This window comes from Teleopsis dalmanni, chromosome 2 (genome assembly GCF_002237135.1).
Source record: "Teleopsis dalmanni isolate 2A chromosome 2, ASM223713v2, whole genome shotgun sequence".
Lineage (NCBI taxonomy): Eukaryota > Metazoa > Arthropoda > Insecta > Diptera > Diopsidae > Teleopsis > Teleopsis dalmanni.
The window spans coordinates 45,734,388-45,748,396 of record NC_051847.1 but is presented as its reverse complement, the minus strand read 5'-3'; the positions used below and the strand labels follow the sequence as shown (position 1 = coordinate 45,748,396).

At 29.1% G+C, this 14,009-nt stretch overlaps 1 protein-coding gene across 1 annotated transcript; it reads left to right on the top strand.

Annotated features, from left to right (window-relative positions):
• Positions 1-11,307: 11,307 nt before the first annotated feature.
• On the top strand, positions 11,308-12,537 carry LOC119674450 (the record flags this gene model as incomplete). The annotated part of the gene is given in 1 exon segment (XM_038085589.1): positions 11,308-12,537. A coding segment is annotated over 1 exon segment (1,230 nt), but the record flags the coding sequence as incomplete, so codon positions are not given.
• Between the last annotated feature and the right edge of the window lie 1,472 nt (positions 12,538-14,009).

Below are 14,009 nucleotides of genomic sequence, written 5' to 3'. Positions count from 1 at the left end.
AAATTTTTTTTTTAATTTTTTAAAATAGATTAAAAATATAAAAACTCAGCTTATAGAATTGCAAAATTAAGCACGATTTATAATTTATTAATAAGCTTTTAGTGGTACTGGATATGTAGTAGTTTTATGTTTTCAAGTAAAATTATCTTACAGATATGTTTTCCTAAAATTAGAGAGCGATCATTTTTTGAATAACAGATATATTTCATTCAGATTCGTTATATATGGAAATCTACACTAAATTATTTAATAATTTTTATATTTATACGAATTACTAATAGCTGAAAATTTAATTAATATGCGTAAATCTTACAATGTTTCAATATTTATGGACGAGTTTGATTTTTTAAATAAATTATGTAAATTAAATTTTATTTTAAAAAAATTGTTTTAATCTTGTATTTATATAAACTGCGAAAAAAAAAATATAAAATCAAAATATAAATAAGGATTTAAAGACATAATTATTTAAAATTTTATTGACTATTTATTCAATTCTTTAAAAACATAAATAAAAAATATACAAAACTAGTAAAATTAAAATAGTTTAAGCTAAAAATGTATTTAATAAAAGAATAAAAATATTAAATGTTTAAAGTTTTTATTTTTAATTAATTAATATGATGATTTAATAAATAAGTTTTTTATATTAAATTTGATGCCTCGGAATTTCTGTATTTTTAAGTATCATTCAAAAAAAGAAAAATATTTTAAGGGTATTAAAGTTATATATCCTATAATTATCTAATATACATATACATATATAAAATATTAAAATATTATACTAAACATTTATTAATAATTGTTTCTATAAAATTATTATTTAAATATTTATAAAAGAATTCTAAAAAAATCGATGTATGAATTATGCGTTTATCATTATTGTTTTTATTTTTATAAACAGATTTTTATAATAAAACTAATAAATTAAAATTAAAATTATTAATAAAATTTAATTAAAAATATATTTTTTTTAAAAATGTATATAAATTTAATATTATTTAACTTAAGTTGTATACTATTGCCAAGACTAATAAAAAAAAATCGATCAAAAATTTATTAAATTCATTTAACAGAAAAATAATGTATATAATAAAAATTTAAGAAAAAAAATATTTTATGTTTTAATAAAAATAAATAAAGTAAAAATAATTGATTGTAAATTTCACTAATTTTATTTTTAACATCAATGCAATTTATATTAAATATTGCTGTATTATAATATATTATACTTTTATATATTAATTATTAATTCTGATTTTAATTAAAATGATTTTTTTTTCACTTCTCCAAAATATTTATTTCTTATTTAATTTTTGTGAATTTAAAGACCACATATAAAGTAATTAATTTCCTGTAATTTAATCAATTATTTCTTAATTTATTTATAATGGAAAATTACTCTGTAGTACTGAATAATGATATAAGAAATATATAATTTGTTTATTGTTTTTAGAAATATTTTAAGTGAATTAGTACGGATTTTTTTTTTGCTTACAGACTTAATTTAATACACACAATTGTTAATAAAATTATTATAAGAGTTTGCCTTATTTTTCTAAAAGTAAGAGAAAGAGTATTTAAAACTGCAAATTGTTTGCATTAAATTTTATATTATTTTCACTTAATTTCATATATATTTCTCTGCACTTTTGTTGCAGTTATAAAGTAATAGATTTTCATTTCAATATTAAATTTTCTAACCTTATTATATTTCGTTTACAATTCGAAAATATTTTACTCTTAAATTTTTTATAAATATGTTTTCCTTTTATGATATTTGTTAATCCCTTTTTAATATTTTTTATCTTAAACTTACAAAAAAATTTTTCTATCCTTTCCAATTAATTTTAATTTTTATTGAAATTGCAAAGATAAATTTATTTAATTTACTTTTAATATTTAAAAAATTTATTGTTCATCTTCTGGTGGCATTTTGGCCAATGTTAATAAAATCATTGTCAGTTCTTTACGTGAAATCTTGCCATCCTTGTCATAGCCAACACCGCGCAAAATGGTCTCCTCGAATGCGCTTAAATCTTGTGCATCGTAATCATCCTAAGTTCATATTAAATTAATACTTCAACTTAACTTTTAAAATAAGTAAACAAACTTACTTTTTTAACTAATTCCAACAAATCTTTAAGGAAACCTTTTAGTTCTTCATTTTCAATTGTACCACTATTGTCCTGTACAAAAAGAAAAATATACATAAATATATAATCTTAATAACGTATAGTATATTTAGTTAATAATATAATAATATGATAGAATTAATGACAAAAAGCAGAATATATATGAGCATTTTTTCATTCTCATTGTAAAAAATTGATTCGCTGATACTGATGATATTTAAAGAGAAAGCGATTAGGATAAAAAATTAGAATACTTTTAAGGGTTTTGAATGTTAAATCCTTTTATATACATTAGAAAAGCAAAAAACAAGCACACCAGAGATTGCTTGCTTTTCATTAGTTTTAAACAGACTTTTGGAATCTCTCAATAGAGAAGTAGTACCGGATGTGCCTTGTAACAAAACTATTATGAACAAGTACTACTGCAAAGATATTCGTATTCTTAATTCAAATAGGATTTAAGTTATATGTGTATAAGTCCCGCTTTCAACACCGACATCATTCTATGAATTTTTATGGAATAAGCTTAAGTAACGATTTCAGCACGTTTTCAGTACCGACATTATTATTTGGATAAATTCACTTATTAAATTATTTTGTAATTCATATCTCACGTATACCGCGGTACTTCTAAAAGTCTGTTTCAGCTACAAAATAATTTTGCAAGTATTGGAAGTTATGTGCTTCATATGGCGTACACCCTTTCAGATTAGTCGGACTTGAACATCCTTGAACATCTTAGCCCACATGAGCATAAATAATGGTCCATGTTTCGGTTTCAAAACCGAGATGCGCTTTTGATAAAGAAGTTTATATGTTTCTTCATATAGTACACCATTTTTACTCTTCACAATTAGGGTACCTAAATGTGCGGTAATTGTGCAAGTGTTTACAGTAATTTCATTATTTTTTTGTAGTTTTAATATAACCAAAAAGTGCTAAATCTTAAGAATGTGTTAAGTTCATCAATGGTATGACATGATATGTTCAACAATATAATGGTTTGTTATGATACCACGACAGAACACGAAAATATACGAAAATATTAAAAATTTTACAATTTTCTTGCTCTGTCTGGTTCTGTTAACAACTAATCCTTAATCTTTTATGGTATATTATTTTATATTATTTTTAAATAATCTTAAAACTACAAAACCTCTTTTATGGAATGCAATATAAACTTATATCATATTAAAATTTTATTTTAATTTTATTACGTAGTTTATTTGTTCCCCAGACAATGCAAGCGCACAACTTTAAGTGTCACACAAAACGGTCCTTATCAGGATATGGAGAATGGACTTATCTTAGCTCACAGTTGGTATTGAAAAACAGAACAAATACATTCTAATATTTTATTACCAATTAAATGACTATAAATTTTGTATTATTACTCGCAAAACTTTTGTTGTACATCAAATTCTCACACCGAAAATATGAATTACAAATGTAAAATGCTGAGCTTTAACAGAAATAAGATACAATACGATTATTTACTTGATGGCAGCAATAATTTACTTCCTACACAAAAATGAGAAAAATGTTTAAATATAGAATTTGTAAGGATACACAATAAACAATTTTTTATATTTTTTATAGAAAAGGAAATAAAATTGTTTAGGCTGGTAACTTTATTTTACATAACTTTGGGACATTTTTTAAATGTGGCAAGTAGAAGAAGAAGAAAACATTTGGAAAGTCGTTAAATTTTTTTTTTATTTTTATTTTATGTGAATTGTTGCACTGCCCAAGTGGCAAAGTAAGTATTTTAAATATATATAGGTAGACTATGACAATGATGACAATTGAGCTATAACTTTTTGATTTTAGACAAATATATTTTATATATATTTACAATAGATAATAGGGTAAATTAATAATTCAAAGTAAAGAAAAATCTAATTCCTTTTTTCACTTGTCACTTACACTAAAATAAATATTTTAGTATAATTAACATTGCATTAAAAAATTTAACAATAAGCTTATATAGTATATGTAGTTATATTTATAAAAATACAAATACTGTTCTATTATATTTACATTATTAATGTTTATTAATTTGTAGGTAAAGTTGTGAACAGTTGTCAACGCCAGTAGTAGAGGTGATAGGAGGTTGGAAATTCGATCGTAGAGATGGACAGTAGTAAAGAAATCAGCAGAAGAAGTGGTTCAGAAACCGTTTTTACCATATTTTACCATATTTACCAACCATATTTTTATATTGCGTTAAAAAAGTATGTGAATCAAAGTGTTGCATATATCTCTAATAATTTCTCTGTGCAAATATTCTGTTAATGATAATCTTTACATTTCATAGACTGACACTCTGAGAACTGAATGTATAATAAAATATCCATTGCCCACAATATCTGTTTTTAAGAACAAATAATTAAAAGTGCAAACATTAACGGAGATAGTCAAGATAGCAACCCAATTATCAGTAGATATCGCTCTTGCCCAATTAACCACATTATTCTTATTAACGGAGAAAAACAAGGACTTGGTTTAGAGTATATTTACCTAAGTCTACCCAAGTGGAACACTCCTTTTGCACTTGCCCAGTTCTAAACAGAGCCAGAGCCAACTTTTTGAGCAATTATATCTTCAGTTCTATTACAGATGTGTTCAGCAGTAAGGTTCCGAACTAACTAATAATTATGGTCACATAAGTAGTGGTATCATAATAGACCATAGGACCAAAGTAAGTTAATCATTTAGACTGACTACCACTATAAACTAACCTATATTTCAGTTAACTCAAAATTTCTGGTATATGTACGTCTAATAACTTTAAAACTGAAAATGAAATGGAAAAAAGTAACAATGGTACGAGTGTAGTATTATATTCTTATGATAGAAACTTAATATTTATAAAAAGATTCCTGGGTTCCTGACTGTACTGCAGTAAGCGAAAGCAACATAATAACATTTATGGAAGATTTTAATGCTCAAATTGGTTTAGAGAGTAATTTTTAATTTGAGTTTATTATGGGAATTTACGTCATACGCTAATGCCACAACTACTTATCTAACTATCTTACCATAACCACTTACGAAAAGTTAGATTGAAATATTGAATTTCAATCAAAATAAATTTAAATTCTAAACATGTTGCATACAAAATCAAAGTTATCTGTAAGAATTCCGTACCGCAACATTAACAAGTGCGATTATTTGACAAGTATTTTAAGTAGAAATATTTTCAAAAATACTTTTTATTGTTCTATTTTACGAATATCTGCAGCGTAATTTTGTTTATGTGGAATTATCTGAACGATAAAATGTACGAAATATGCAAATAAAACGCAAGACCGTCGAAAATATTTCGATAAGACGTAAAGAACGATTTGCATTTTTTTTATTTGAATTTATGAGGTAGAACAGATGACTTTATTATAAGCGGAAAATAATTTATTTCAATAAAAATATTCACGACGACAGGAGCACGAATTCAAGCGGTATTTACACATTTCTTGGTAAAAAATATTCTAATGAAAATTTTTTTAATTTTTATCTTTAAACAGATTATTAAGATAATGTTGTATTGTATTTTTACATAAATGTTATGTAAATTTTGTGTTATAATTCCTTTCTTTTCAAAGCACACATGTATATTTATTAATTATTCAATGATATTATTAATATGCACATAGTAATTGTTAGTAACCAACAGAAAGACTATTAAACTTTAAAAATCTAATATGATGTTTACACTGGCCGAAAATTACTCATTTTAAATGAGTCATTTGAAAGTGTTTACATTCGTTGTAATTCATTTGTTCTCATTTCAAACTTATGTTCTCTCTTTGTTTAATCTTTTTAAAGCCCTTCAAAAAACTTAAAAAAAACTTATTTCTATTTTCTCCTCTCTTGAATATATATTGTTAATACCACTTTAGGGTTAAGAACCAACGGTCTGCTAATTGTAACCCCTATTTTTATCTTTTCCTCCTTGACCTGAAACAAGGCTATGATTTATTTTTACTCGATCTTTCTACTGTTATCTTTATTTTTCTTTTGTGTTTTCTGACACATTCGATATCATCTGTTTCCGAGCTTGCGTAGGTATGCCTGTTGATTGTGAAATTTGATTTTATTTTGCATTTTCTGAGCTTACGCAAGATTCATGCGTTCCATTTACTTGATTTCTCCAAAACCATAAAAGTATGTTAGGGTTTTAGATTATCCCATTTTTTACTTCTCCTTTCTTGGCTATATTCTGATACTTCTGGTACTACTTCTGTTACTTCTGATAGCCCCGGTTTCTTTTGGTATTAAAGTATGAAGTATTAAAAAAAATTATCTTATGTCGCATATTATTATTAAGGGCGCCACAATCAGCATATAAATATGAAGCAAAAAAAACTTTGTAATATTTTTTCAATTATGTACTGCCTATGAATTGTATAATTTTAAACTTCCTCAACGATTCTTTTATATAAAGCTTACAAAAGTTTTTTTTTTGTAAAATTTATTTTTATTTAACAAAAGCCACGCTCATTACAAACCATAATGGGAAGTTTTTTCTCCCATAATGGTAAAAACAACAAAGTATTCAGTACAAAAGAATTAAACACAACTTTTTGTTAAAGAGATGCACATAAATAAAACAGTGAATGCATTTAAATGCATTAAAAATATAAATTTTTCATTCAACTTACCCGGTCATAAAGTGAGAAAACTTTCTCAATGTCTTCCTTTGTCAACTTGGCTGCGCCCTAAAAGATGACAACGAAAAATTAATTTTTTTTAAGGATTCACTTTAAGAAATCTTGTCGTTTCTATGAGAATTTGGTATAAAAAGAGCGGGTATAATTCAACATTTTATTTATAAATATACATAACTATACATATGTAAATTTATTTAAAAAAAAACCAAAAAACAAAAGTGTCCGAAATGAACTTGCAAAATTTTAGAAATGTGAATTTCGGCTCAACTTTTCTGATATAAAAATAAACGAATAAACGAATAAGCAAACAATAAAACGAGAGTACGAAAAAATATGTCCTTTGACTTTTTTATTACATTTAAAATTAATGTTTATTATTTTTCTAGTGGTTGTGTAATTTTCATGCCACATATTTCTTATTTGAACATGCAAAGTGCGTGAAATTTTGCACGTTTCGTGTATTTTGTATTAAATTGAATAAACTTGTACAAACTTGTATAAACTTGTATAAACTTGAACTTAAAGCAAACAAAAAAAGCCGCAAAAAAATAAGCCAACCAAGATAAATTAATATATTAAAGCAAATATTATGTTTGCATACATTCACTTTAAACAAATTACAAATATTAATATTTACACAATTTATTTATTAAGATTAAATATTTGGTAGCAATTTAAAATAATTGTCGTTTGTGTTAAAATAAAAATGATAATAAATAATTTGCAGAGTCATTTAATAAATTTTTCGCTTAAATAAATTATGTGAACTCTTAAAAGTCCTTTTTATAAAGTACAATAATAATCGCACGTCCCTATAACTCCTATAACGTAAGTGCTTCATGTGATACAGAATACTCTCTCTGAAAAGCCATAAAAAAGAGCAACAGACCGATTACTTATCAACCACCTAAACGCAAAATAGACAACTCATGGGCTAAAAGTAATATTGAAAAAGCAGAAACATTCAAGTTACATTTGGATTTGGTCTTCAAACCAAATGATAATCAAAATATGCCAGATATCATAGAACAAAGGATAAATATTCTACAAAAGCCTTACCAGTTAAAACTTCCGATTAAAAGATATTCTATTAATGAAGTTGTAATAGCAAAGTTAAAAGTAAAAAAACTCAAGGATACGATTTAATCACAAGCATGACCCTGCAGCAGCTACCACCAAAAAGATTTGTATTTCTCACTCATCTAAACACTCTGATAATAAGGGGGTTTATTTCGCCACAGTGGAAAACCAGGGAAAAACCAAAACCAGGGAAAAACGCAGAAGAGGTCAAATCATATCGCCCAATAAGTCAAGTCTACTTCCGATCCTGTCGGAAGTTATGGAAATTCTATTTCTAAAGCGCCTTACACTGATTATTCAATAAAACAGACTCATCCCTGACCATTAATTCGATTTTCGTCAAAAACATAGCACAATAGAACAAATTAATAGACTTGTCAGACATATCCATAGTGCGATAGCTGGTAAAAAAAGATTGCACTGCGGCATTTATAGATATTTCACAAGCCTTCGATCGAGTATAGCATGAGGGCCATCTTTTCAAACTAAAACAGATTCTATTCCTAAATTTTTTCATATTTATTAAATCATGCCTCTCGGAAAGGCACTTTTTATTAAGTTTCCGAAACTACAGTACTTCATGATATAGTAGCAGGAATACCTGAAGATAGTATAATGGGACCAATGCTTTATCATCTATATACTGCAGTTCTTCCCTTTACCGATGAGAGTATTATCGATACATATGCAGACGACACTGCTATTTTATCAGTTAATAGTGACCCAATCTGTGCTTCCACCAAACTACAAATCTGCCTTAACAATGTTGCTGTCTGGATGAAAAATTGGCGTATCGTACTACATAATGTGCTACTTGCCCGTCTATTTTAATAAACAATACTTAATAACCACAAGCTATAGAAACAAAATGCCTGAGCACACATCTGGATAGTAAACTAACCTGGAAACCACATATATTTAAAAAAACGTAAAGTCTTGGGTTTCAAATTGCGGAACTTATTTTGGTTCCCTAGTCGAAATTTCAAACTGTCACTCGACAATAAACTGCTAATATATGTAAAACTGTACTAAAACTTGTATGGAGTTATGGAGTCCAATTATGGGGTACTGCAGCAGAATTAAACCTGGCAATTATCCAACGTTTTCAATCTAAAACACTACGAATGATTACAAATGCACCTTGGTAAATGCACCAGCTGCATAAACAATAACGTATTCCGACAATTAAGGAAGAAATATCTCGTATTATAAAGAATTACACTCATCGCAGATAGGTATATGCCAAAACTGCCTGATGTCCCCCTCCAACAATTTTACAAGGCTAAAAAGAAAAACATCGAGATACGTTTTAGATATGTATATGTAGGTCACACACATATATATACTTAATATGGAAATGTCACTGGACATAGTCCATACGTGCCTTTCTTTTTCAGATCGTAATAACTATTATTACAATTCATATTGATATACCTATATTACTTATTGCTATTCATACCTGACAGATTGTAATAAAATAAATGAATTTAAAAAAAAATAAATTTAATATATTTCTTAATTTCTTTAAATTTGCTAACATATATTTTAAATTAAACCACAACACTTGTGACGACTAAATTTTTTGAATAAATTTTAGTCACACAATACGCATTTCACACGTTCACATTCTTACACGTTTCACAAAATGCTGACGTCAAAGATAACTATAATTAAATAAAATTTGATGTTATGTACTCCAACATATCTAACATATGCTATACATACCTTGAAATACCCTGACGAATATTGATTTTAATTAATATAGTTCGAACTATATTAATTAAAATAAATTTAAATTATTTTCCCGAACTGCATGAAACACATTTTAGTAAAAAAAACAAAGCATAATCAAAACAAAAATAGAAAAAAATGAGAAATGTCATTTATTAATTTGCTTTGTGCATTTCGGTTGATCGCCAAAAATTGCAGCGGATAATAGGAAAAAAAGCTGCGAGTGTAATTAAAGCTTTCAGAAGTCTACAACAGAATGCCTGATGAGGGGAAATGTTGAGGGTATTGACCGAACAACGGCTAACAAAAAAGTCCGCTCGACGCAGTTAGAAAAAAAGGAGAATAAAAGGCGCAAGCGGAGAAGTTTTCGGTCTCTTGGCTCGTGGTTATGTTAAACGAAACGCAACGTACCGGTGGTGTGAATTACTCAGTTTTTGTCCATATAAAGAAATAATTAATTCAAAAATTATTTATAAACTAAATTTTGATTTACAACGTTAATTATTTTTTTGTAAAAAAAAATTAAAAAAAAATTGCTTAAGAGCAAAAAGTGGCAAATAAAACTTTGATTTTTACTAATAAAATTTATTTTGGTGCTCGGGATAATAGTGATAATAGCCCCAGTATAAAAGAAATAGTTGACGGCTTTAACAGTGGTTAACTAAAAGATTTTGTACTGGTGCTCGTTCGAAGATTATAAACGTGTTGACACCATAAGCAAACGACGTGGCGCGGCTTTGGTGTCTCTTTGTCTCCGATACGTGGCAAAGTTTAAGGTGATTGGCGGTTCCTGATAATCAACGTTGGACATTGTAAGCTGCCCTGATGTACCAGAGAGGGTAAGGCTTATATATATATATATAAAATACAGAAGTCAACAAATAATATGTATAAAACTCGAAATTAAACCGAAAACAGGATATTTGTGGAAAAAAATTTTATTCTGTAATATGCAAATTTAATCTCAAATAATTATAAAGTGTAACATTAAAAATTTAATTACTGAATCCACAATTAAGGAATGTAAAAATATTATATAAAAATTCTAAGTGAAATATCAAAGTAATCTTCCCTTATATTTTTATTTAAAAACATTTTATGAGTTTTTTTTTATAAATTTTGTTGTATGTAAATGAACACAAAGAAGGCATTTATAAACGTGAAACTTAAAACATGATTAATTAATATTATTTGATTAGTATTAACTACGAGTAATTGTAAAGACATTATTTGAAAAATTGGGTTTTTTTTATTTAAAATACAAATTGTTCAATAAAATTGAAATCAGTTAAATATTATTTGATTATTATTAACTACGAGTACTTGTAAAGACAGAATTTTGATAAATTGGTTTTTTTTTTAAAATACATTGATTGTTATACATATATTACCAATTGTTTAATAAAGGAAAAAAAAAAAACTTGAATTCGAAAATAATTACTGTGTTACGACATCTTACTTCAACGGTAGAAACGACATTAGTTGAACCCTGAGACCAGCGTTTTGGATAACAACTTTTCCATCGTCATTAACGAGGTAAAATACACAGTTAACATGAGCAGGTCGTAGATATTTTTTTTTATTTTACGGAAACATGACTTAAGTATCTCGGAGAATTCGGGCTGGGTACTACTGAATAATATAAGATTTGCGGCGGTGATTAACAAACTGTGCAACACAGGGAAAGCAACATGGAATATACACGCGACAGAGAATACAGCGAAACATCAGAGCGACATAGCATGATCAACGACACAACGGCAAGGCAGTTATATACACATCCACAATATGATGTACACTCGTATCTTCCTCAAAGGAACACACAGGCAAGCGTCACCGACCAGGTCAGAAAATGGGCGATCCGGTATGATGACAGCAGCGATCCATTGACGTTTATCGAGCGATTGGAAGAATTAGCGGATCTGTATGCCATATCAACGAACATGTTGCCTCGAACAATGCCCCTGTTACTAGATGGACAAGGTTTGGTGTGGTTTAGATACAATAAGAAAGACTGGAATCACTGGGAAGCGTTCAAGAGAGATTTTCTGGAATTTTTTCTACCACATCAATATTTCGAGCGATTGGAGGACGAACTGAGAAATCGATTGCAGAAACCAGGAGAGACGTTTAAAATGTATCTTTTGGAACTACAAAAACTAATGCGACACGCAGGTTTAAATCAAGAGTCACAATTAGAACGAGTATATCGCAACATGAGCACAGAGTACCAAATATACATCAAACGTCGGAATTTCACTTGTCTAAAGGAATTAATAGCACTAGCTGAGGACTTCGAAGAACTACGCGAAGAGCAGCATGAAGTAAATCGAGCACGAGATAGCGAGGTAATCTTCGGGCGCGTAGCAGTGGAATGTGCACGACCGGTGATAATACAGAAGACCGTGAGACGCATAGCCAATACATTGAAATGTGATAAAGTCATTCATAGTCCAGTCTCCAAGTCACCTTTCCGCAACCAGCAGCAATACCAGCCAATCACCAAGCAAACACCTACAGGAACATCTAAAATTATAACTTCAACTACTCCAGCAAGTATACCAACACAAAGCATGCGACATCGAAATGACGCGGAACAACATCATGTATCACCGCAAGATCGAAGACTAATCCCAGAAAATCCAAAAATAATTAAGCAACAGCAAGTTCCACAAGAGCAAGAGTCATTACCAGTCCAATTGAAACAAATGCAACAAGTGCAAGATCCGAGTTCTATCAGGCTGCAAATACTAGAAGTACAACCGGAACAAAGTCCTAAAGTCAAAGAAATGTCAGCAGAGTATTGTCAACCACGAGTCATACAAAAACAGGAAATATTACAAGTTGAAATGAAGCAAGCAGCACAGCACCAAGATCTAAAACATATAAAAAAGGAAATACCAGAAATACCACGACAACCACTATCTAATGCGCTAGACGGCTTTAATGCAAAATTAGCCCCGAAATATTCAGGACCGTATGAAGTAATAGATTTTGTATCACCGGTCATAGTGAAGCTGCGTGAACTACATGGCGATAAAATAATTTCGGCTCACCTAAGTCGAATTAAACAGTATCATTGTTAATTTAAAATTATTTTGTACCACTTACTTAATCTTGTTTATCTTTATAGTTGTCATCATTCTGAAAATTCGCTGTCAGATGAGGTGAGCGAGAGTCGTCTGGAAGACATCCTGCAGATCACGGCCCCTCCTGATTGGTGGGACATACTTCATACACCTCCTCGAGTGACGAATAGCAGTGATTGCCCTCCAACGCCTCCAATTGCCAAAACCATTTTAAACCGCCAAGAAAATGACAACAAGCGCTATCGCAAACGAAGCTGGCCGTTTAAGTCAGGTGATGCAGAAGCAAGAGATGACTACATGAACCATTTCCATGAGCAGCGAGATATACATCACTCTATGAGACAAACCATAAACAACTGGGATTGTCCAGCAACTCCTCCAACCGCTAAAGCCATTCTACAACAGCAAAACGCCCACGAGAAAGCAATCACATCAAAGCATACTAATGAAGTTACCACTGCTGAATTTCTGAATGAAGACCTTAGCCCGGCGATAATACTACAGAAGCAGGGCTACGATTTAAAGAAGTGGTCCAGAGGCAGGCGTCATCGATTCAAGGCGACATGGGATGGCAAGACTCGACTGATTCGTATTGCCAGAAATGGAGATATCCGTATTGATATACTCTCGTAAAGGAAGGAGGGAGTGTGACGACTAAATTTTTTTGAATAAATTTTAGTCACACAATACGCATTTCACACGTTCACATTTTTACACGTTTCACAAAATGCTGACGTCAAAGATAACTATAATTAAATAAAATTTGATGTTATGTACTCCAACATATCTAACATATGCTATACATACCTTGAAATACCCTGACGAATATTGATTTTAATTAATATAGTTCGAACTATATTAATTAAAATAAATTTAAATTATTTTCCCGAACTGCATGAAACACATTTTAGTAAAAAAAACAAAGCATAATCAAAACAAAAATAGAAAAAAATGAGAAATGTCATTTATTAATTTGCTTTGTGCATTTCGGTTGATCGCCAAAAATTGCAGCGGATAATAGGAAAAAAAGCTGCGAGTGTAATTAAAGCTTTCAGAAGTCTACAACAGAATGCCTGATGAGGGGAAATGTTGAGGGTATTGACCGAACAACGGCTAACAAAAAAGTCCGCTCGACGCAGTTAGAAAAAAAGGAGAATAAAAGGCGCAAGCGGAGAAGTTTTCGGTCTCTTGGCTCGTGGTTATGTTAAACGAAACGCAACGTACCGGTGGTGTGAATTACTCAGTTTTTGTCCATATAAAGAAATAATTTATTCAAAAATTATTTATAAACTAAATTTAGATTT